Below are 23,904 nucleotides of genomic sequence, written 5' to 3' on the forward strand. Positions count from 1 at the left end.
CTGGGAGGGAGGCGTGGTGATCTGAAAATCAGCCAGCCTGCTCCACAATGGCGCACGGCATGACGCAGGACTGGCGGCGTTTGGTTCCCTTCAGGGAGTGACTCCGTGGCAGGCAACAAGTACAGGCTTCCCCTGACACCCAGAGTGTGTCATTAAATCTATTGTAAAGGGAAATGGTGTTAGGTGAAGAAGCAGTTTCCATGATTTATACAGGATTTTTTTTAATGTTCTCTGACCCCTGCCCCCCTCCCAAATAACCTACCAAACCATAGTGAACAACATTAAAAATCAAAGACTAAAATAGCACTGCCATCATAGAACGTTCGTGGATCCAGTCCAGAGCTCTGGCCCCTTGATCCTGAGAAGCTGAGGGGAGCTCCTGGGGGTGGAGCTTGATGATGCCTCACCCGCAGCCTGGGGAGTATGCTGCCCATTCACTGGCTCACGGCCAAACACCCTAGTGTGCTTTTTGCCTCTTCTCCTAAAAGTGAAAATCCTCTACAATTCCTTTCGATCAGCGAAGACAGGTGCTTTTGTAAAGGGAATGGGTAGCAAGCGAACTTTGGGAAAGTGGGGGTCTACCTGTGTATCCAGGTAAGCGGGGTGCTGTTCCCAGTGTTTCTGACCACGCTCTCTTCTTTCGCAGTGCGGTGCTGCTGGCCTTTGCATCCCATCCCACAGGTAAGCATCCCTCCAGTGTTGCTTCCTTTATTCATTTGTTGTGGTGTGAACATCAGCTGCTCCTTGGGACAGAGACGAGGCCGGCTGCTCGGTCAGGAGGGAGCAGTCTCAGAAACCAACCCCGTAGGGGGGCGCTCTGAGCTGGGCACTGGGCAGGTGTGCGCAAGAACCTGGTGAACATGTTCAGTGTCACCCTGTTTCGTGCTGACATAGCTGTATACTTTTTTTTATTGTTTTACCCATATCATACCTGATTAAAGAAGTCATTTTTGTTTGTTTCTGCACCCATTTTCGGCTTTATTGATCTGTTTATTCTTTTTCATGGATCTTTTAAAATCATTTTATTAGGGGCTTATACAACTCTTATCACAATCCATACATACATCAATTGTGTAAAGCACATTTGTACATGCAATGTCCTCATCATTCTCAAAACATTTGCTCTCCATGTAGTCCCCTGGCATTAGCTCCTCATTTTCCCCCCTCCCTCCCCGCTCCCCCCCTCATGAACCCTCGATAATTTCTAAATTATTATTTTGTCTTATCTTACATATCTCCCTAAAGAAGTCAATTTTTAAAACATAGTATCTGGCTACTGTTGCAGATTCAGGAACTGCCCATAATACTCTTGCCCACTGTAGACATCTTAGCTTTGAAAGGCTTTGCGGTCGATGCCAGAGAGAAAACAACACCCCCAGTCTGTCTGTCTGTCTCTCTCACACATACACCCCAATACGACAACTCCTGTTGACAGATTACTTGCCCTGTGCAAGGTACAACGAGGTAGGTTCCAGTTGGATTCAGCCAAGCCCCGGGCCTCCATTTCCTCACCTGTAAAAGGAGAAAGGGTGGTCTGGGGGTATTTCTGACCCCCTCCTGGCTCTCTTTCTCAGCTTCCCATTGGTGTGTATGCTGCTTCCCCCCATGTGAGCATGCTGCCCATAGGGACTCATTGGCAGCCCTTCCAGGTTGTGTAGGACACCCCGAAGCGTGTCTTATGGGGAGCATTGCAGCGACGCGCTTCTTACCGGGCTCCACACTGTCCACTGGTGCCCTCGCAGATCGCCCAGGCTTACTGCTCTGCGCCCGCACCAGTCTCAGATGTCTCTTCTGACAAAGAATAGATCACAAGAAGTCAGGCTGTGAACCCTAAACTGTTCCTGTGGGCCCTTGTTGCTGGCCACCTCTAAACCAGGCCTCGGCTCGTTCCCTCATGCAGCCAGCTGGTCGCCCTCCTGTAGGTGTTGAAACAGGAAGCTTCACATCCTCTGCCCGTAGAGATGTGCTCCGCTAAAGTTTTGGACAATTATACGCACTGGCTTGCCTGGATTCACATTCACTTACTTTCTGAAAGAATTTTTTCCCAGTGGACTTCGGTGGATAAAGCAATCACTTGCTTCTTCAGCTAAGAGAGTCACACGCAGCTAAGAGGTTACGTGGGCTCATTTGGTGTAATTATGGTTATTAGCAATTATGATGATGACAGTTTGATTTTTAACGATTATCACGCTAACCCCAGATTTTACAGATGATGCTGTCAAAGCCCAGAGGCTTAAGTGATGTGACCCAAGAGATGTTAAGTGGGTGGAGAAGCAGGGGGTGTTGGGAACTTAGGGTTTCTTAAGCCCCTTTCTGCTTTTCTCTTTAAAAAAATTGCTGCTTTTTTTTTCAGTGACCCTACACTTCATAAATTTCTTGTGCAAGTTCGGAGTTTTGCGCAATGTTCCTAAAGTTCTCCCTGGAGTTTCTCTGTGTTTAGCGGGCATTTCGTGCAACAGTATCCCAGCACAGAGGCTGCTGGTCACCGTTTATACCTTTGGACTAACAGTCATATCTGGGGTTGTTGATTCATTTTCAGTCCCATGCACGAATGCCTTAGGTACTTAGTTCACCCTGGGAGCCCCAACAGGTTAGCAGTCTAAAGTTCAAGATTGGCCTCTGCGGAAGAGTAATTTTAAAACGGGCTGTAGTTTCATCACTTACAGTTTCAGTGAGGAAAATGTTCTGGAATTAGATGGTGGTGATGGTTTCACAACTCTTTGGATATACTGTACGTCACGGAATTGGACAATTTTGAAGCATGGATTTTATGACAGGTGGTTTTATGGTGGGCAATACCAACAATGGTCGGGGGATAAGTGAAATATTGCTACAAAATCACAGAAACCTTTTTTAACTAAAGATATCAAAATGTGAAGCTCTTGTTTCCCTATATCTCCTCCTTGTAGGTCTGTACACTTCTGAGGGTGGGGTTCCCAGGCCTCTAACCCTTCTGCCCTCAACTGATGCTGCTGCAACCTGGTAGTTGTGGCATCCTCAAAGGACCCAACTTGTGTTCCTTCAAAATGTTATTTGAATTTTGGGGGAAAGAAGGCAGTGTGAAGGGGCAAGGCCCAGGCTGTGGGATGGATGAGGTAAGCTTTCCCAAGGAGACTCATGGGACAGCCCATGCTACTCTTGAAGCATGAGCAGGTTGCACTGGTAAGAGGCCAAGCAAGACAAAAACTTTCCTGGTCTGTTTCTTACTAATGCAGTGTTCAGTATTCTTAAAACGTCTTTATAATAAGCTCTCATGGTTTTCCTGTCCTTCAAGAAAATCTCTCAAGAGTAGTCCTTTGGAATTCCAAAAAACAGTCTCCATAACCTCTGAGCTGACCTTTGCCTGGAGCTTCCTGGCCCAGCAGATCCCCTCAGAAGTCACTGTGAAGGCACCGTGCGGAACCTAAGACATGACTGAGAACGGGGTGCAGAGAGATATTTAAGCAGGTTTTGTTGAGAATCAGCCCAGCCCATGCATGTAGGAACTGGAGCACCGATAGCAACACTTTATGACTTACTGGGCGGGGAGGGAAGAGGAAAAGCATTCTCTGAATGCAGAGCCTGTTTGAAGCTCCATTATGCAAAACAACATTATTGATCAGGTTTAATTTTCTTCAAATTATATTTGAAGTTTGAAAATGTAGTCTTGAGATGCACTAGGAATAAAGCTAATAGAAACATTCTTATACAGTACCTTTTGTAGACTTAGGTTTTCGTGTCTCTTGGATATCAATACTTAGGAATGTAATTGCTGGGCTTCAGAGTAGGATTAGGTTTAACTTTTAAAGAAACCGCCCAGTTTCCCAATGTGGTGGTGCCCTCACACTCCTGCCCAACAGTGTCTGGAGAGTTTCAGTTGCTCCACAGTCTCACGTTCCACATTTGATGTTGTCAGTCGTAAGCTGTACACTGGTCTCTGTAGTGTTCTTGACCAAGCTGACTTTGTTATAGATGCCGATTATGTAGCTCTGGGACATGACCTTTGAGACGTGTTGGCACAGGTGATAGGGTGTCAGGTAGACAGTTCTCCATATGTTACTCTTTGGTAGGTGGAATCGTGTATCCTGTTAGTTTTTCAGCCATGCAATTCACGCTCCAGGTATCTTGGGGCCTTGCTTGGGAAGAATTCCATCCTTCCCTTACGCTGTTTTAAGCGTTAGTGGAGAAGAGGAATTCTTTCCTTGTTGGAATGCGTAGTTATTATTTTATGCCTATTTGGTACTTATATTCAGCTGTGATGTTCACCTTGGCAGTTTCATACACTGTTATCTCCAGAGAAATGGGACGGACTTACTCCATCGCTCGGCGTCAGCAGAATTGTAACTATGGAAAGTAAGAATGGAGGCTCAATGCAGACTTTATGGATAAACTACGTACACTGTAATACCACAAAACATGGCTCCATCTTTTCACCTCTTATTTGCCCAGAAATGGTGCAGCTCTTCATAAAGTCTTGAAGGAGTGTTGGCCTTTGGATAGCCTTACAAGGTTTTAAGCTCCTGGATTTAACTTCATCTGCTTGGGGCCAGACAACCACACACAGAGACATCTCCAGGGGTGATGTTGGAGGTACTAGTCTTTACCTTGACGAAGCTGATGTGACCCTTTCTGTCTAATAGTTCTACCTTAGCGGAAGAGTAGGAAGAGTGTAGGTTAACTTGAACAAGGACCAACATGCCCACCTGGAAACCATTTGGAACATTAGCCCCTTGGACAACAGAGATGTTTAGGCCCTTCCCGTACTCCTATACTTTAGCAGTGCTTGTTCTGTGTGGCATGGTGCGTGGTACAGGACGTACAATGATGAATCTCAGCTCTGAAGGACTTTACAGTTGTAGGAGGCGAGACGGGCATGGAGTCAACTAAGTGTGGTGTGAGAAATGTGTTGAAGTGTTTAGGAAGGACCCCAAAACAGAGCACATTGGTGTTTCCCTCCCCCCCTTTCCCTTCTCTTCCCCTCCCCCTCAATAATTTATGGATTTGGTAGAATTATTTAATCTAACTGATAAATTACTCAGGACCAGAATTTTAAAAACAACTTTGTTGACATATAATTCCCATACCACACAATTATATGGTTTAAAAATATTAAAAAGACTTTTACAAACATCACCCAAATAAATTTTAGAGCATTTTCTTCATTCTTGTACCCATTATTATTAGCTTCCCTTTATGCCCCACCCCACACCCCTCCAACCCTAAGGAGCTATTAATCTTGTTACTATCTCAGTATCTTGATAGATTTACTTATAGGACCAGGATTTTTTCTTATATGATCCACTTCTGATCACTTCCTTTTTTTTTTTTGAGACCCACACTCTCTCTGCCCACTTTCCTCCTTCTTGGACTCCTTCAAAGCCTAGGCTGGGTTTAAAAGGAGATGACAAACCCCCGGGTCTGTTTCTCCACCAAGGAGCATTTTTGGGGAAGACTAGGTGCCAAGAGGCTGAGCCCCAGCTGAAGGGGGTTCTGGATTTAACTTATCTTCCTGTCTGCTCGGCCCTCCTATTCACACGGACTGTACTGCAGTTTCTTCATGCACTGAGAGGAAAATTGGGAAAGGAACATGAGCCAGTGTCACATCCGCCACAGAGGCAGCAAATTCTCCAGAACGCCATCATCCACCTGCCTGAAGAGCGGGCTCTCCCCACTCTCTCCCTGCATTTGGGTACCATTGGTTACGTCCACTCTCACTTTCAGAGGGAAAGGGACATTGGAATAAATCATATTTACTATAAAGTTCCTCCATCAACCTAGGTCTCCATTGGGCAGGACTCTTATTTAGTGGGATATTAACAGAGAGAGAATAAGAACCTAGCTCTTGTTGGGAATTTTCAATAGCCAGGTCCCAAACACCCCCTCCTTTTAGTTAAACAAACACATATCTGCAAAATTAAAAACAACACTCCCGATCAAATGTTGCAGAGGAACGACATTTAGAGCTTTCCATCCTAGTGGACAGGTCAATCGTTCTAGGAGCCCAGAGGAAGCACAGAAGCCATCGCATCTGTGTTCAAAGCTCGCGACTCATCAGGGTCATGAGGAAGGGACTCTGCCTCCATGTCCCTCCGTCACACATGCTGTCGTGGCCCTGCTCAGAGAAACCAGTCATCTTCCCAGACCACCTAGACCCGAGACAGACCGAGCACCACAGTTTGAAGGCTCTGCGCCTCTACAGTCTCCAAAGCCCCAGATTTGGAAGGATCTGAAAGCTTAAGCTGTGGAAACAATTCCTTTTCTTTGGACATGTTTGGAAGGCCTGCTTTTCTAATCTCCTGATTTCTTGTTTGTGACCAAGTTCAAATTCCAGAGGGGGAAGCAGCCAATATGTGTGATTGTTTCCGCTTGCACCAAGTGGAACTAAAAGAATGAACTTACTTCATTAGAAATAAATGTCCCCTTTGGACCTTCAAGCAAAATGAGCATGCATGGTCGGTCTGGTCGCTGCGCCTTTTGTGCAGCAGTTAAACACAAGAATGAAAAAAAAGCCAGAGGAATGCATTCACAACCTTTTTTTAGCCACAAGGCAGAAAAAAGAAGCAAAAAAAAAAAAAAGAGCGTTAAAAAGAATCTTTTCCTCCATTCTCTTCTGCGGGGCAGGCTGCCCAGTGGAGAGGAACTGTCCCAGGATTTGGCCTGCCTGGAGATCACATTCTGGTTCCACAGCCTGGGTCGTGCTGTCTGATATTCTTTACCAGGAAAACAGAGGAACCATTGCTTGATTTTTTTAAGAAGACTTCAGCAGACATGTTTAGTTTCAGGTTTAAAGATGATCAAAGGGCAGTAGCGTGAGGGGTTCATCCGCCCTTCGTGGCTCTAGGAAGTCTGGAGTCCATGAGAAGTGGAACTTCTGTTCTGCTTTTCCTCCTGTTGGCTGGGATTTCTGTGAGATCTTTGAGCAAAGCTTTCAGTCGTGGTAGCCAGGCACCGTCCAGTCTTCTGGACTCATGGCAAAGGGGGCAGTTATTTTCCTCCTTCAGTTCCTGTGTTGTTCCAGGCACATAGAGGCCAAGTAGGCCTTACAAAGTGGCTGCCTGTCGGACTCCGGGCAATACACCTCCAAGTGGGAGACAGAGCAGAAGCACCCACCATGCTACTAGGTCATTTAACTGGGAGTCTTACGAAGCCCTGATCTCGGACCTCCAAATGAAGGACGCAAACCCCATGAGCTTTCTGGTTGTGCACAATCAGCCAAAGCACTGCTCGTTCCTTCCTGTTACTGTCAGGATGAGAGCCAGTAAACATGTCTTGCTCCTGGGGTTCCAGCTGAGACCCATACAACATGTGTTTAAGCATGCACATGCGATCAGTGAATGGCTGCAGACAGTTCCCTCGCATACACTTGTCTTCATCTGGTTAGCGCGCCTTAAAAATGACTGTCCAAACAGTGGCTTCCCGGGGCATCTGCTGGGCCAGTTGAATTCAAGGCAGAGAGTTCCGCTCCGAAGGTGGTTGGGGCAGTTGTTTCTTTGGGACTCCAAAGGACTAATCAATAGATTTCCCCCCAGAGGTCACAGGGTGATCATGGGGGTGTATTCTGAAGAAAGTTTAAGGTAATTCTAAACTGCCTTGATGAGAAAGGGTCAGGAGAGTCGCACTAAGGAACGTTTTGCCCTTGGGAGGGTAGCAGGGGCGTCCTAGGAGACTTTCTTTGGGAAATCCACTCCCACCCACCCTACAGTCCTGATCACGCCCCTTCCGACGGAGGGACCCTCGCAGAGGAGCGTAATTGGGTCCCTTGAAGATGCCAGCGCTGTTCTGACTTGGCGTTAGTCAAAGAGCACAGAATTTCCAGGGAAGCGTTAGAGAGATGGAGACAACACCTCTACAAGTGGAGAGAGCTAAATGGAGGCTATTTCGAGAAACAATAGCTGTGCATTTTGATACTTTTGTTTGATGAACAGTTTCTATAACTTTATAAAATGCCTTTTGACTTAGCCTCAAATATTTACCACGCAGCTTTGATCAATTCCGTTTTTCTAGGCATGAAACTCATTGACAACGATTGTAATACTTGGCGATGCAGCCCAACCCATAGCCAATCCCTGTTTATTCCTCCTTTTCCTCTCCTCTCCCACCCTCAGGAACCACTAATAAACCATTCTCTATGTATTTTTCTTTTTTAAGCTGCCTGTTGTTTAAAAAACTTATTGACATTTGCTTAACATATCCAATTCAATTGTTCAGTCAAACTAAGACGAACTGTAAAATCACACAATCAGTTTGGGAACAGCTTCTTTTTTAGCTTATTGCTATTAGCTTCCTATTTTCCACCAACTCTCCTGCCATATCTCTAGGTAAGCATTATTCCAGTTACTAACTCGACAGATTTGTAGATCTGGATTTTATATACCAAAAAAACCCCAAACATTCGAGACAAAATCAAGAGCTAACTCATCTCCCCTAACAACGACAAAATAAAAGAGAGAAAGTTCGAGTTTTAAAAAGCATAAAATGCTAAAGACTGCAACAAACTGAAAATAGATCAAAAAGGAGAACAAATGATGAGGTGACACATGTTAGCCGCGCTGGATCTGCCGTAATTGGCTTTCCAGAGTCCTCTGTCTGATGCCAAGGCCCTTCACAGCGCTGCACTGTGGTCAGAGGCTTCATCCTCCAGGGCCTGCGGATGGGATATGGGCTGCTTCTGCCATCCCGAGCCTCCTGTAAACTGGCTATTCAGGGTTTAGGCTCTGATACTGTTTCTTCCTCCAGATTTGGAGTTGACTATTTATAATCCTTGACTCACACAGGCTGGTGTCATTCTTCTGTGTGGACTTAGTTGATCCCACATTCTTTTCATATATATATATATATATATTCACCCTTATATCACTGCAGCACCCAGTGCAATATTTGTCCTTTTCATATATCTATATAAATAAGATATATGAAAAGGAGAAATATTGTGTGACTTCATAGATATACACCTACATCTATGAATCTCATATATATGTCATGTATATATACATCTATGAATATATAATGTGCACATGTCCTATATCTGTCTATGGATATATACAATGCATACATATTCATACTTCATATGTGCATATACACACATATGAAGTCATACAATATTTTTCTTCCGTGATTGGCTTATTTCACTCAATCTATCTTCTAGCTCTACCCGTATTATAACATGGATCAAGACTACGTTTATCCTACTGGTTGAGCATTCCCTTGTCTGAATGTGCCTGTTGTCCATTCCTTCACTGATGGGCATTGAGGTGGTTTCCACCTTTGGGTGTTGGGACGAGGGTTGCAGTGAACCTTGGCGTACCACCATTCGCTGCTTGAGTCTCTGCTTCTGTGTCTTTGGGGCCCATAGCTAGGAGTGAAATTGCGGAGGTCACATAGTAGCCTAGTGTCCAACTTCTTTAGGAACTGCTAACCTGTTTTACCACAACAGGGGAACTAGTTTGCAACCCCACTGCAGTTCGCCGTCTTCGACCTCATGACTTCTCTGAGCAACAGTGAAAATGGGGCCACAAAGCTTCCCAGAGTGATTGTGAGACTGGAAAGAGTACACACACACACACACACACACACACACACACACACACACACGGCTTTTATTATAGGGCCTGGCGCAGGGCAGCTTCTCACTAAAACCCCAACCAAACCATTGCTGTTGAATTGATTCTATGTCACGGGGCCCTGTGTGTGCTAGAAAACTGCTCCCTAATAGATTATTCCAGAAGTAGGTCCCCAAGCCTTTCTTCCAAGGTACCTCTGGGTAGACTTAAACTGCCCCTGTTTTATTTAGCGGGTAAGCACTTAAACATTTGCACCACTGAGGAATCCATGGGATTTCACTAGATGGTCATGATACAATCATACCATCACCATGATAAGACTGTGCCAGGGACAGTGGGAGAAACCAGGGCTAACGGTGCATGGCCTGGTTGAAATCTCTCCATTGCCGGGAGCTGCCGAGCAGAGGAGAGTGTGAGGGGTCGTGTGGGGGCTGCTTGGGCCATTGTCTCATCTGTAACTCTGCCCTGCAGGTGATCTCTTCAGTGCCCTGGAGTTCCCGTTCCTGTCTTTCTACAGATTCCACAGCAGCTGCTGGGCCAGGTAAGCTTTCGCTGCAGCACCCATTGCTTTAGCGGCCATGTCAGTAAATCCGTGTCCTGTCACAGGGTGATGTGTGTGTGCCATGGAGGTCTGAGGGAAGCAGCTTACTTGTCTGCCAGCAGGTTGTTACTGAGGACCTGCTGTGCCGGACCCTGCCCTGCAGAAGTCCCCCAGCCAGGGGAGTGGTTTCCACCCTGGCTGAAGAGCGAAAGTCTTCCCATTTTTTGTTTCCACACGAAGGTCTGACACAGAGCATCATGACTTGGCATCTCTCCTCTCTGATTCCTAAAGGCGGCCGTTGAAGAGGAACAGATGGGAAACATCTAGGCTAGCAGATGCCTAGACCACACGACAGTGGTTCATATTTGGCCTTGGGAAGTACTCAGTGATGTAGGCCCATCAGAAGGATAGATTTACATCCCCCTTTTCTTTCATTGACACCCCCGCCGTGCGCACACACACATACACACATACACACACACACACACACACACACACTCACACACTGACTTCTGCTGAAGAACAGAAAGGCTTCTGGGAACCTCTGCAAAGTGAGTGTTGTGACATGGTGTTAGGACCAGGCCTAGTTTGCGTCCCAGCCTTGCTGTTTGCTGATGGTGTGGCCCTTGGTATGTCATTCAAGTTCTCCCAAGCCTCACTGTTCTCATGTGTAAAATGGAAAAAAAACATACTAAGGCAGGGCTGTTGCTTGTGTTTATATGTAAGCTTTGTGCCTGACTACATATTATCTGCCCCGGCTGACTTTAAGTGTTAGTGCATCATGAGAAATGCCACATGAAAATTAAACCAGCTGTTCCCACAGGTATAAAATGGGACCTTGTGAAGCAGTGGTTTTTCACAGAGAGCGGAATTGCTCAGTGGGTGGTCACATCCTGGGTTTGAGGGGAATGTACCGCTTTCTTCAGGTAGTTGGGGCAAAGGGGGGGAAAATCAGTAGTTTAGAGCTTATTTTTGCATTTGAACCTCAGAGTGACTTGTTTTTTTAACGTCTTCATTGTAGTTTGGGTGAAAGTTCAGAGTAAATTAATTTTCCGATCAACAAGTGGTCACGGGCATTCTCTTTCAAGACACTGGCTGCCGTCTCAGCGATTCAGTTCTCGCCCCCAGAAAGGTGTCTGGAGAATACTGTCGTGCTGTCTTTCCAGTCCCTAGCAGCTCGGTTCGTGGCTGAGATCTCACAGCGTAGTCTCATTCCTACACGGTCCCTCAGGGACTTGGGTTCCTGGGTGAATGGATGATTTCATGAATCAGAATCGGCACAAACCGCAGAGGCCAAGTGGAACTCCACTTTCTAGCCTCTCCCTGTGTGGTCTCCCATTTTCTCTGCTGAGGTTGGTCACTCATTGCGAAGCGCACAGAACCCGTGTGCTCCATGGTTGCAATGGTTCCGATGGTTCCGTGATTTGTTAGGATCAAAGGATACAGCCCGGCATTTAAGTAGCAGGAATAACAGGATGCAGCTCAGACATAGCTCAGTAGAGACATGAAGAGGTACCCACTGAGCTGTGAAAAGGTCTCCTGAGGTCATCCTTGCCCAAGAAGCTTCTCAGGATTCTCTTCCTCGGGCAGCTTCTTAGTGTTGCGGACTTCTATCAGCCAGCCCACACTCATTATTTGTGATCAGATAGAGCCCCAGATTAGTTCCTTCTCATTAATACAAACCCTGAGGAGTGGCTAATATAGCCTACCTATGTCAAAATTACTCAGAGCCCAGGGACAAAGGTTAAACTGCATGACGTAAAGTAACCTTGAACCTCGCACCAGAAACCTGACTAATGGGCTGCAGAGCAGACAGGACGAGAAGGTGAAGTCAACAGTGTGCTGTTATTTGGGACACAGCAACCGAGCTCACGGTCTATGGGTGGTGTGGAGAGACAGCTGGCTATTTTTCTGCGACTTGTGATCTGTAGCTTTCTTACAGATCAATATGAAAAACGATGTTTCTCATTTCCAAGATTTGGAAGCCGTTATTTGCAATGATTGAACGCTGTTACATCGTACCCCTTGGCTCCACCACACATCTTTCACCTCTCAAACAACACATGGGTCTTCCTCAATCCGGTCATGGCTCCTCAATGGCCATATCTCAAAATGAGACTTGTTATTCACAGGAGGCCCTGGGTTGTGGGAGGATAAAGAGACTTTTCCCCAGCTTTGTCTCCCCCAAAGACATGCCAAACATTCCGGGCTTTTTGCCAGCATATGGGGGGAGGTCAGATGCTTAGAGACATCCTCCCTGAAGGCAATCAGTTGCCAAACTACAGTAGGCCCCTCTCCCTGCTGTTATGGACAATGGGCTACTTCTCCCTAAAGGCTTGCTGTCATTGATTTGGTTCCTGTAGGTGAAGTTCACACCCTACTGATAATGGTCTCTTTATCAATTGAGCCAGGGAACAGGTCAAACCAACTCAGTAACATCCAAGCTAAGTTGCCATCCTGAGTCTAGAAACTGCCCATCTTGCCACATGTATACCCCAAATCCCTCCTCTTCCCACTGAATGTATACCCCTAAACCACTCTCTTCCATTACTGTATATACCTATAGCACAACCCTTTGCTGGGACGTAGGTCTTCACCTGTAATTAGGGGCTTCCATGTCCCCAGAGAATATAAAAGCCTTGGTTAGCATTAATAATACTCTCCATGTGGACCACCAAGCGGGGCTGAGGTGAGCATGCTACCATGAAATGTGTCTGGCTCCATTATTTCTATCTCTCATGCTCTTTATAACTTTACTATAATCTTTACTTAATATCGCTGTACAATTGCACCTACTGGACCTGTGATTATGTGTTAGGGCAGTTACCCTGACACTGGGTGAACTAAAATTGTGTCTTATAGACCTGAGGGGGACAGTGGTAACTAAACTGCAGACCCTTTGGTAGGGAGCCCCAGGCTGATTCACTTCTGGGATTCTCCTTCTGCTTTTACCACCTGTGTCCCTATCAAGGGGGCAAAGGAGTGTGAGGTGGAAGGAGAAAGAGAAGCTGTGCGGGCACAATTTAGAAATTATTCACACACACTCAACTCGAGTGACAGGAGGACTCTTGGCCACTCATCAGCAGGTCATTGACAATCCGGAGTAGTTTAGTCTTAGCACAGAGCCTGAGCCCAGGGAACAGTCCCAGTGGAGTCAGGCTCTTCCTCAGGCTAGAGGTGGACCAGGGTCAAGGCCAAGGGGAAGGAGGTGTAGGTGGCTGGGCAGGCAGACATTTGGGTGCAGGGAGACTTGGGGGCCACCAGAGGAGCCATGGAGCACCAGCTGCTCTGCCCACCTCCCCCATATCTCTCCATTCCACATCTCCTCATCACCAGGAGCACATAGGCTGTCTCACCTGTGCCCACCTTCTCACTATATCCATGATGAGGTGAAAATAAAGCTCTTTGAAGAGTCAGGAAACCTGGATTCCAGTCGTGTCTGTGCCTCCTTGTTAATAATGAGAGATATGGGGGTTAGGGTTTTCTGTTCTGAAAGGCTCTAATTTCCATAAAGCAGGGCGGGGATCACCATGTTCGTGCCTATTTTAAGAGCGTAGAACCCAAGGCCAATAAAAGAAAGCAGAGAGGGAATTGGTTAAGGTCACAAGGGCCAATGAGCACAGCTAAGTCCAGGCCATTGGGGTTCCAGCCTTCTGCTTACCCAAAAAGGCCTCTCTGCCCCTAGGGTGTCTATGCAGAGCTGTCCAGTTGCCCGTAGCTGCAGATGCAAATCTGAACAAACTGTACCGGCCACCAGGGCCCAACATGCTTTAGTACGCATAGTAGAAATTGAATGCCTGTCTCTGGTTCTGCCCCAAGGATCTGACTATGTGTTAATCTAATCTGATGAGGGAAGGTGTGCATTTCTGTGAAATTTGGCTGCTGGTGTGTTTAATTTCATCCAGTCTACTTTCTCCTACCTGACAGGGCTGACTGCACCTGTAAAGATCTACAGCTTTGGAAACTTCAAGAAGCACTTCTATTCTCTCCTGAAGGGTTTCAGTGGGGGGTGGGGGGAGATGTCGGACAGGGCAGGATATGACAAAATAATAATTTATACATTTTCAAGGGCTCATGAGGGAGGGGGAGCGGGGAGGGAGGGGAAAAAAGAGGGCCTGATGTCAAGGCCTTAAGTGGAATGCTTTGAAATGCTTTGAAAATGATAAGGGCAAAGAATGTACAGATGTGCTTCACACAATTGATGTATGTGTGGATTGTGATAAGAGTTGTATGAGCCCCCAATAACATGTTTTAAAAAAGGGTTTCAATAGAGTTAGAATGGACTCAATGACAGTTGGCTTGGCCCTTCCAATAAAATGCTCTCAACATGTTGTTTTGCTAGATGCCATTGAATAAATTACACCTCATAAATTACACCTCAACTAAATAAAATTACACCTCAAATAAATTACACCTCAACTCTTTCTGCAGAGAACAGCTTGATAGGATTTTCTTGAGTGTGATCGATGGGAGCAGATCCCAGTCTTTCACTCGCAGAGGGGTTAGGTGGGTTTGAACTGCCAACCCATCGGTGCTTAACTAGTACAGCACCAGGATGCCTTGCTTTCCCCGTTGCTCTTTGGAGAAGTAGCGTTTTGAAAATTGTGGCTTTGTTTTTATGCCGTGGATTACTAGAAAACAGATGACCTAGGACTTGTGGCCGGATTAGAAATTGACTGCTAAAATCATGACAGCAGATGGTTAGATAGTGGCTGAGGGAAGACAGACAAGCCTCACTAATCCATGAATATTTTCTCCTTCCAGTGGATTTTTAGGATTCTTTCTCATGATCAGCACAGTGAAGCTAAAAAGCACTATGGCCCCAGGGCAGTGTGCAGCCTGGATTTTTTTTGCGAAGGTAAGAGAAGGGAGGGGTGGGGACATTGAAGTGTTCTCAGATATTTTTCAGTGGAAAGTTCCACCTTTATGAGATTATTTCCAGCCTTTGGCCCCGTCCCTGATGCTTCACCAATCTATTCTGTCTATCACACTCCGAGAAGGTGATCTTGGGTAAACGCCTTAGCTTCTCCGAGCCATAGGTTCTGATCTGAAATTCCCTTAAGTTCGCTGCTTCATGGGGAAGTTCTCATTTTCTTTTCCTGTAGCTGGTAGCGTGTCCATCGCTCAAATGATTTGCCAAGAGGACTCAACCCATCTGAAGTAACAGAGAAAGGAAAAGAGAAAAATAGCCAGCTTGGGAGACTTCGATAAAGCCTTCAAAATGGAATTATAAAAATGCCCTTTGTCTATCAGATTTGCATGGTTGAGCTGTAAAGCAGAGAGGTGTGAGGAATCAGAAGAAATAGGCCCTAACCCCTCTGCCATTGAGTGGATTCTAACTCCTGGCAGCCATAAATAGGGGTTCCAATGCTGTAATCCCCCCCCCCCTTTACCTTGGCCTGGTGTCCAGCCATGGTGCCCAGTCCTGCACACTGTGTAGCTGAGCAGAATCCAACCAGAGTTTTCTTTTTTGTTTGTTTGTTTTTAAAAACGTTTTTTTTTTTTTAATTTTAACAATTTATTGGGGCTCATACAATTCTTTTCACAGTTCATATATATACATACATCAATTGTATAAAGCACATCTGTACAGTCTTTGCCCCAGAGTTTTCTTTTCTTTCCTTTCCTTTCTCTCTCTCTCTCTCTCTCTCTCTCTCTCTCTTTCTTTCTTTTCCTCATTTTCCCCTAAACAATAGCCTCTTTTTTTCTCTCTTCCTTTTTTTTTTTATCGGGAGCTTGTACAACTCTTATCACAATCCATCCATCCATCCATTGTGTCAAGCACATGTGTTGCCATCATCAGTCTCAAAACATTTGCTTTCTGCTTGAGCCCTTGGTATCAGCTCCTCCCTCCCACGCCCCCCTCCCTCATGAACCCTTGTAAACGATTATTATTTTGTCTTATCTTACACTGTTTGACGTCTCCCTTCACCCACTTTTCTGTTGTCCGTTCCCCAGGGAGTAGGTTATATGTAGGTTATATGTAGGTTATATGTAATCGGTTCCCCCTCTCTACCCCACCCTCTCTCTACTCTCCCGGTATCGCCACTCTCAGCAATGCTGTAATTTTTATGGAAACAGAAAGCCTCAACTTTCTCTCAGAGCTGCTGGTGGGTTTGAACCACAGACTTTATGGGAACCAGGGCTCTTTAAGAAGAAAGAGGAGGAGTGGAAACACAGCTATGGAATGCAGTCTTAATTGAAATTCCTTGGAATGAACTCTTTCTATTGGATTATTTAATTTCTGTAATGTCTGTCAAAGAACTACATTGAGGGGCCTTGGGGTCTGTTCCCAAGGAGTGAGATAGCTTAATTAATTAATCTACTGAAAGTCTACCTTTAGCCTTCTATAAAGGAGCTCTGGTAGCACAGTGGTTTATAGGTTGAGCTAATTGGTTAGTTCTCCATGTAACCCAGATGGTTCCTGGTCTGTGTGCATGAGCAGCCGAGATGGAGTGGGCCCAGGCCACCCACCCATCCACACATTGGCCAATGGTGTCTGCCTGCAGACACAGATGAGATGAACGCCTGACAGAAAAAGAAGGCCCAGGCACACAGGAAAACAGCTCAGAGTTTAAATGTGCTCCTGGGACACACACATACCAGAAGCAGTGGGGGAAAAGCAGCTCTATTGACTCGAGGGGTCTGAGCTAACCTCTGATCAATCTTCATCAGATCACCAAGCTATGTAGACACATTTCGGATTAAAAGTAAAAACAAGTAACGCACTGAATGAAGATATCAGTAACTATACATTTCCATCATTTGTCGTGTCACTCAGCTTGTTATGCTGAGGTGGCTTATGTGTTGCTGTGATGTTGGAAGCAAGACCACTGGTATTTGAAATCCAGCAGCGTCACCCTGATGGACAGATTTCAGTGGAGCGTCGAGACTAAGACAGGTAAGAAGGAGGAGCTGGGATCTACTAGTAAAAGGATTGGGCAGTGAAGACCTGACGAGCAGTGGGTATTGCCATGGTCAGATGCTGGAAGATGAGTCCTCAAGTTGGAAGACTCTCAAACTTTTCCCAAGGAAGTGCTGTCTCCTCAAAGTAGAGGTGACCTTAATGACATGACTAGAGAGAAGCTTTAAAGATGTGTGTTTACTCATCTGGTCTCAAAATGAGAAGAAGAAGTTGCCAACACTCGTTAAGAATCGGAATGTGTAATGAAAGAAAAGATTGAATCTATAAAAGTTGCATGTCATCAGAAATGAAATGGAACATGCCAGCTTGGTAATCTAGACTGAAACGGACTGGTATTGCCATTTTGAATATGATAACCATGAGGTTTACTCTGAAAAGAATGCCAGGCAGGAAAGGAACAGTGCTGCACATATCATCAAAGAGTACATTTCAAACTCTGTCCTGAAGTACACCATCATCTTTCTTCCCCACATTTGCTTATGCACACATCGTTCCTAATGGTAAGATGATATCTATACACCAACAAGGAAGACCAGTTACCACATATACTCATGTATAATCTGAGTTTTTCAGCACTTTTTTTTCACAATTTGATTTGCACTTTATTTTTTAAAATCATTTTATTGGAGGCTCATGCAACTCTTATCACAATCCTTATATACATCAATTGTGTCAAGCACATTTGTACATTCGTTGCTCTCATCATTCTTAAAATACTTGCTCTCCATTTAAGCCCTTTGTATCAGCTCCTCATTTCCGTCCCCCTCCCTCCCTGCTCCCCCTTCCTCATGAACCCTTGATAATTTATAAATGATTATTATTTTGTCATGTCTCACACTGTCTGACATCTCCCTTCACTCACTTTTCTGTTGTCTGTCCCCCGGGAGGAGGTTATATGTAGGTCCTTCTAATTGTTTCCCCTTTTCTACCCCACTTTCCTTCCACCCTCCGGTATCACCACCCTCATCACTTGTCCTAAAGGGATCATCTGTCCTGGATTCCCTGTGTTTCCAGTTCCTGTCTGTACCAGTGTACATCCTCTGGTCTAGCCGGATTTGTAAGGTAGAATTGGAATCATGATAGTGAGTGGGAGGAAAGTTGTATGTTTCATTGTTGCTACACTGCATGCTGGCTTGCTGGTCTCTTCCTTGCGACCCTTCTGTAAGGGGATGTCCAGTTGCCTACAGATGGTCCCCACTCCGCCCTCCCCCTCATTCACAATGATATGATTTTTGTTCTTTGATGCCTGATCCCTGATCCCTTCGACACCTCGTAGTCACACAGGCTGGCGTTTCTTCCATGTGGGCTTTGTTGTTTCTCAGTTAGATCGCTGCTTGTTTACTTGCAAGCCTTTAAGACTGCAAGAGCTATATCTTTTGATAGCTGGGCACCATCATCTTTCTTCACCACATTCGCTTATGCACACATTTGTCTTCAGCTATTGTGTCAGGAAGGTGTGCATCATGGAATGCCAATGTAGTAGAACAAAGTGTTCTTGTATTGAGGAAGTACTTGACTGGAGGCCCAATGTCCATCTGCTACCTTAATACTAAACCTATAAATATATGCACGTAGAACTATTTCCCCATCACCCTATATAAATATATTTACATATGTACATGCCTGTATTTAGACCTCTATAAATGCCCTTTGCCTCCTTGTTCTTTCCTCTATTTCCTTTCCCTTTCCTCTTGTCCCACTATCATGCTCAGCCTTCATTTGGGTTTCAGTAATTTCTCTTGGTTACATTGCCCTTGATGAATCCCTACCAGGCCTCTCACACCCTCCTTGCCACTAATTTGGATCACTTGTTGTTCCCTTGTCTCTGGGTTGGTTAACAACAACACCTTTCCCCCACATCCCCCTCTCCCATGTCCCCCGGAACCTCTGGTCCCGTTGTTTTCTCCTCGAGACAGTTCATCTAGCCTATCTTATCTAGATATATCTGTAGAGATAATAATATACACAAAAAAGCAAGGCATAGCAAGACCAAGCGACAAAAGAGAGCACAATGATGACAACAATAAAGAAAACCAATGACCAAAAAATTAATTAATAAAAAATTAAAAAAAAAAAAGAAAAACCTGCAAATAGATCAAAGTCTGTTTGTTGACCTCTAGGAGTGTCTTCCAGTCGAGTCCGCTGGGGTGCCACACTCTGGTCCCAAAGTCTATCCTTTGAACTCCCTTGGGAGCTCCCTGCTCTGCTGCACGCTCTTAGTGTTTTGCCTCGGTGTGGTGGGTCAGACGGGGCCAGTCCCGACACTGAGTCTCCAGTGTTTTCCCCATAGAGCCAGGGTCAGTGAGGGATTCAGCACATTTTTAATGCATTTTTTTGTGGTAAAATTGGGTGTCTTGGCTGATACTCGGGTTGGCTTATACTTGAGTCTAGATGGTAATTAATACAACCAGCATTCAACTTTAAACACCTAATAGCCAAAGGTAAAGAAATTCAAGATTTTTGCTCATGTCTGCACTCTGAAAGTGATCAAACTTGCAATTAGGATGCATTGATAAGTGAAATGCAAAAGTTGCAAACAAAAAAGAATGGGAAGTTAGAGATTGAGGCCTTGGTGATTGAAACAACACTGGAGATTGCTTGGAAATGCCTTTTCTTTCTAACAATACAAATGACTGCTATGCACATGGACTCCAGTGGGTGGAATACACAGGAGTCAACTCAGCTACATCTGTGGAAAGAGGTGAGAAGGTCAATATGAGGGACTTGAAAACGTTCATGGAAAAATGTAATTAAATGACAATGAAATTTTTCCAGACATACTGAGTCAGAACAAGGGTAAAGACCAACTGCAACCACATCATCAATTGCTTGTCTGAAAGCGTACCCTACTCCATCACCAGGCCTCCTCCTAAGCACAAAGAAAACAAAAGCCATCAGACAGATCAATAAGCAACATCATCATAAACAGAGAAAATACCGAGGCTGCCAGGGATTTAATTTGAAATGAGTCCACCTTGAATACCTGTGGAAGCAGGAGTCAAGAAATCAAGCAGTGTTGAAAAGCAAAGATAGCAGCACTTTGAGGACGAAGCTGCACCCGACTCAAGCTTTGGTATTTTCACCTGCCTCCTGTCCGTGTAAGAGCTGGGCAAACAATACGGAAAACCAAAGACGCACTGGATGATATTGGCAAAGGGTATTAAATACACTTTGGACCGCCGGATGAATGAATAAAGTGCATTGGAAAACATATAGCCAGGACGCTCCTTACAAGTGAGGACATGCTATCAGAAGGGACCAGTCACATGAGAGAGCCTGCGTGCTTGGTAAAGTAGAAGGTCGGCAATGAAGAGGGAGATCCGCAGTGAGAGGAACTGACACAGTGGCTGTAACAATGGACTCCAGCAAAGCAGCAGTAGTGAGGAGGGTCCAGACAGTGTTTGGTTCCCGTGTACAGAAGGGAGCTGTGGCTTGAAGCTGACCCACTGGCACCCAACAGCACCAGCTGTGACTGTCGTTGTTTGAGAGACCAGCTACATAGCCCTCATTCCAATCACTAGACACGCCAGCCAACAACTAACTGCTCAAGCGGGGCGGAATCAGAATCTTGAGTTGCTATGAGATATGATCTGAAATATCCAGTAGTATTTTTAAAAAAAACAATTGGAGACATTCAGTGAAACAAGGGATCATGGCCCACACTCAGGGGAAAAAAACAGTCAGTAGGACCATATGTGAGTCTATCCTCAGATGTTGGAATTAGTGGAAAAAAGATTTCAGCAGAGCTATTATGTCTATTTACAGTTCTAAAGGAAGCCATTGTAACGAATTAAAGGAAATATTCAATGAGTACAGAATTTCAATAAAGATATAGATTAAAATTATACAAAAGAGTGAAATGGAAATTCCGACATTAAAAAGTACTGTAACCAAGAAGCCCCAAGTACCCAAAGCAGCGTTGAAGAACGAAGTGAGAACTTTCCACTCTCCAAACATACCACAGTGCTACTGTAATACAAACAGCCTGGTATTGATTCAAAGATACCACCTGTGGAATGCAATTGAGAATCTTGGAATAAATAAATACTTTTAGAAACAACACATTTTTGACTAGGAGTCAAAACCTATTAAATGGGGGAAGAAACAGTCCCGTTAATAAATGGGGCTCTCAACGCTGACCGTCCACGCACAGAAAACTGAGAGTAGAAGCCATACCTCACACCTTTAACAAAAATTTACATGAAATGGGTGGAAGACCAAATTGTTAAACCTCAAACTATAAAATTCCTAGCGGGGAAAAAAGAGAGAAATCTATGGGACCTAATCTTTAAAACGAACAAAAAGGCAAACAAACATAATCACAAATGCACGAACAACACAAGACAGATGATTGGGACCTCCCAGAAATTAAATACTTATTCTCATCATAAGCCTTTGTCTAAAGAATAAAAAGACAACCTACAGATGGGAAATTTTGAGGAAAGTACAGATATGATGAGGGGTTTCATCTCTAAAATGTATAGAGAGCCTCAAGAACTCATGAACAAAAAGACAACCTAACTTAAAAATAGTCAACGGATGTGAACAGATACTTCACCAAGGTCATGTGGCCTAAACACACATGATTCTCAAGATTATTAGCCATTAAACCCACCAAATCTGTTACAGAGTCAATTCTGACTCATAGGGACCCTATAAAGTATTTCCAAGGCTAAAGATCTTCGTGGGAGGAAAAAGCCTCATCTTTCTCCCATGGAATGGCTGGTGGATGGAACTGCCAACTTTGTAGTTAGCAGTCCAACTTGTAACTCACCATGCCATCAGGGATCCTTTGGAGAGATTACAAATCAAAATTGCAATGTGAGACCCTGGCTAAAATGGCATTAATTACAAAGAAAGATTTTACAAACAGGTAACCAGAAACAGTGATGAAGATGTGGGGCAATTGGAATCCTTATCAGTTGCTGATGAGATTGTAAAATGGGATAATCACAATGGAAAATAGTATGGTCCTTTCTCAGAAAACTAGAAATTGAGCTATATTCTGATCGTGCAATCCCAATCCTGAGTATATGCCCTAGAGACCAAGTGGTGACACGAACAGACATATTTATACCTGCATACAGTGCAACATTAATCACAATCACACACACAAAAGGAAATGGTTTGAACAACCCTTTAACAAAAATGGATAAACAAAACATGGCAGATACTATAATGGACTACTCTGCAACCATAAGAAGCACCAGTGGTGTGTCCACAAGCATGTTGTAAGCTGGGCGGGTCTGGAGGCTATCACACTAATGGAAATAGCTCAATCACAGAAGGGCAAATAGGATATGGCCCTAATTCTGTAAGAAGAGAGGACTAGATAATGAGTGTGTATTCAGAGACCAGTGTTCGTTGGTGGTTACCAGAGATAGGTCGGGGTTTGGGAAACCACTCTCTGTGTTGTAAACACTTGTTATTTTTGGTGATGGAAAAAGTAGCAGAGGTTGTGGGTCTAAAAAGTACAGCTGGATCAAAGTAAATGATGCCACCAAGCACACAAAAGACTCGGATCCCTTTTGTTAGCCTGACGGATGCAACTTGGCAACACTACCAATCATAGCCAACAAATGTATGGTCACATGTAGGTGTACGGACATATATGTGTGCGGATTGGTATTAGGTGAGTACACAAGTCCACAGACAAGAGCATGTACAAATATATATATGTGCACATACATATTTGTGGAGGACACAGTTACAGGTAGTTCTTTACACACCACTGAGGGAATGGTTGTCCTAGTTCGAAGGCTTATAACTTTAGTCTCACGGGCTTAGAGCTTTAGTTCTAAGTCCATTGGTACAATATTGTTTACCAAGTTCCTGTTTTGCAACCTAGGAGCTAGTCAGTGTCTGGGGTCTTAAAAGCTTGTGGGCAGCCATCTAAGATAAAACTATTGGTTTCTACTTGTGAGCAAAAGAGAAAGAAAGAAGCCAGAGTAGCGAAAAAGAAACTGATCTACAGGGCTAATAGCATACACAAATCATGACCTCATCTGTCCCGAGATGAGAAGAGCTAGAGGGTGTCTGGCCAGCACTACCAGCTGTTCTGACGAGAGTCAGATTAAGTGGGAGGAAAACACAGAACAGAATGCAGATGCTTAAAAATTCCCGACTTACTGGAACAGTTAAGTCTAGAGGACTCTCTGAGAAATATCACTCTGAGATCCTCTTTAAACCTTGAGCAGACACTGTCCTTGAGGTTACCTTGCAGCAAAATAACAGATTGGCACACAAATGCAGGCTACTATCTGTGAATATGGTGTTCCATTAAAAACATCTGTGTGAGACCAAAGGTCAGTGATCCCTCTAAAGCATCTGTACGCCACAGTGAGTTGGCATATAACGTTTTGGAAAAATGTCATCACTTTTTCATTCCATTCTGAGGCCCCCTGGTACAGCATAATAAGTACCGTGTACACTCTTGGATAAGCTGTGTTCAGTACATTTTAAAGGCAGTTATAATGGTAAAATTAGGTGCCCCGGCTGATACTCAGGATAGCTTATATTCGAGTATTTACAGTATACTTTGTGATAGAACATTTTACTACGATATCATTGTGACTACTGAGTGCCAGCACACTCAGAAAGTGACTCAGACGGATCATCTATTGTTGACAGAGGAAAATGTGGATTTTGTGAAAGAACAAAAGAGAAACAGACTGGGAGATTATTCTTCGGAAGGCCGAGGGCGCCTTCCTTGTGCCAGAATGATTCATTCTCTTCCATTTTCCAAGTACGTGCCACAACAACCATCCTATGCAAGCCTTCACCGAATCTTTTCCTTGGGTCTAAAAATGCGCAGAAGGTGGGGAAAGGGCCTCGCAAGTCATTCTGTATTGTTATCACTATGATTCTTGTTTTCCTATCGGAGGAGCTGAGAAGTATTC

At 44.7% G+C, this 23,904-nt stretch overlaps 1 protein-coding gene across 3 annotated transcripts in view; it reads left to right on the forward strand.

The window, feature by feature from the left end:
* SLC35D4 (solute carrier family 35 member D4) overlaps positions 1-23,904 on the forward strand; it is a 148,751-nt gene that overhangs the window by 75,427 nt on the left and 49,420 nt on the right. For 2 of the 3 annotated variants that reach the window (XM_075532590.1, XM_075532592.1), the window contains 3 exons: positions 647-681; positions 10,011-10,080; positions 14,845-14,938. In XM_075532590.1, the coding sequence (XP_075388705.1) occupies positions 647-681; positions 10,011-10,080; positions 14,845-14,938 (199 nt within the window). The remainder of the gene's footprint in view (positions 1-646; positions 682-10,010; positions 10,081-14,844; positions 14,939-23,904) is intronic. The other variant, XM_075532591.1, reaches the window with a different exon arrangement.

Source organism: Tenrec ecaudatus, chromosome 15 (genome assembly GCF_050624435.1).
Source record: "Tenrec ecaudatus isolate mTenEca1 chromosome 15, mTenEca1.hap1, whole genome shotgun sequence".
In the NCBI taxonomy this organism is placed as follows: domain Eukaryota; kingdom Metazoa; phylum Chordata; class Mammalia; order Afrosoricida; family Tenrecidae; genus Tenrec; species Tenrec ecaudatus.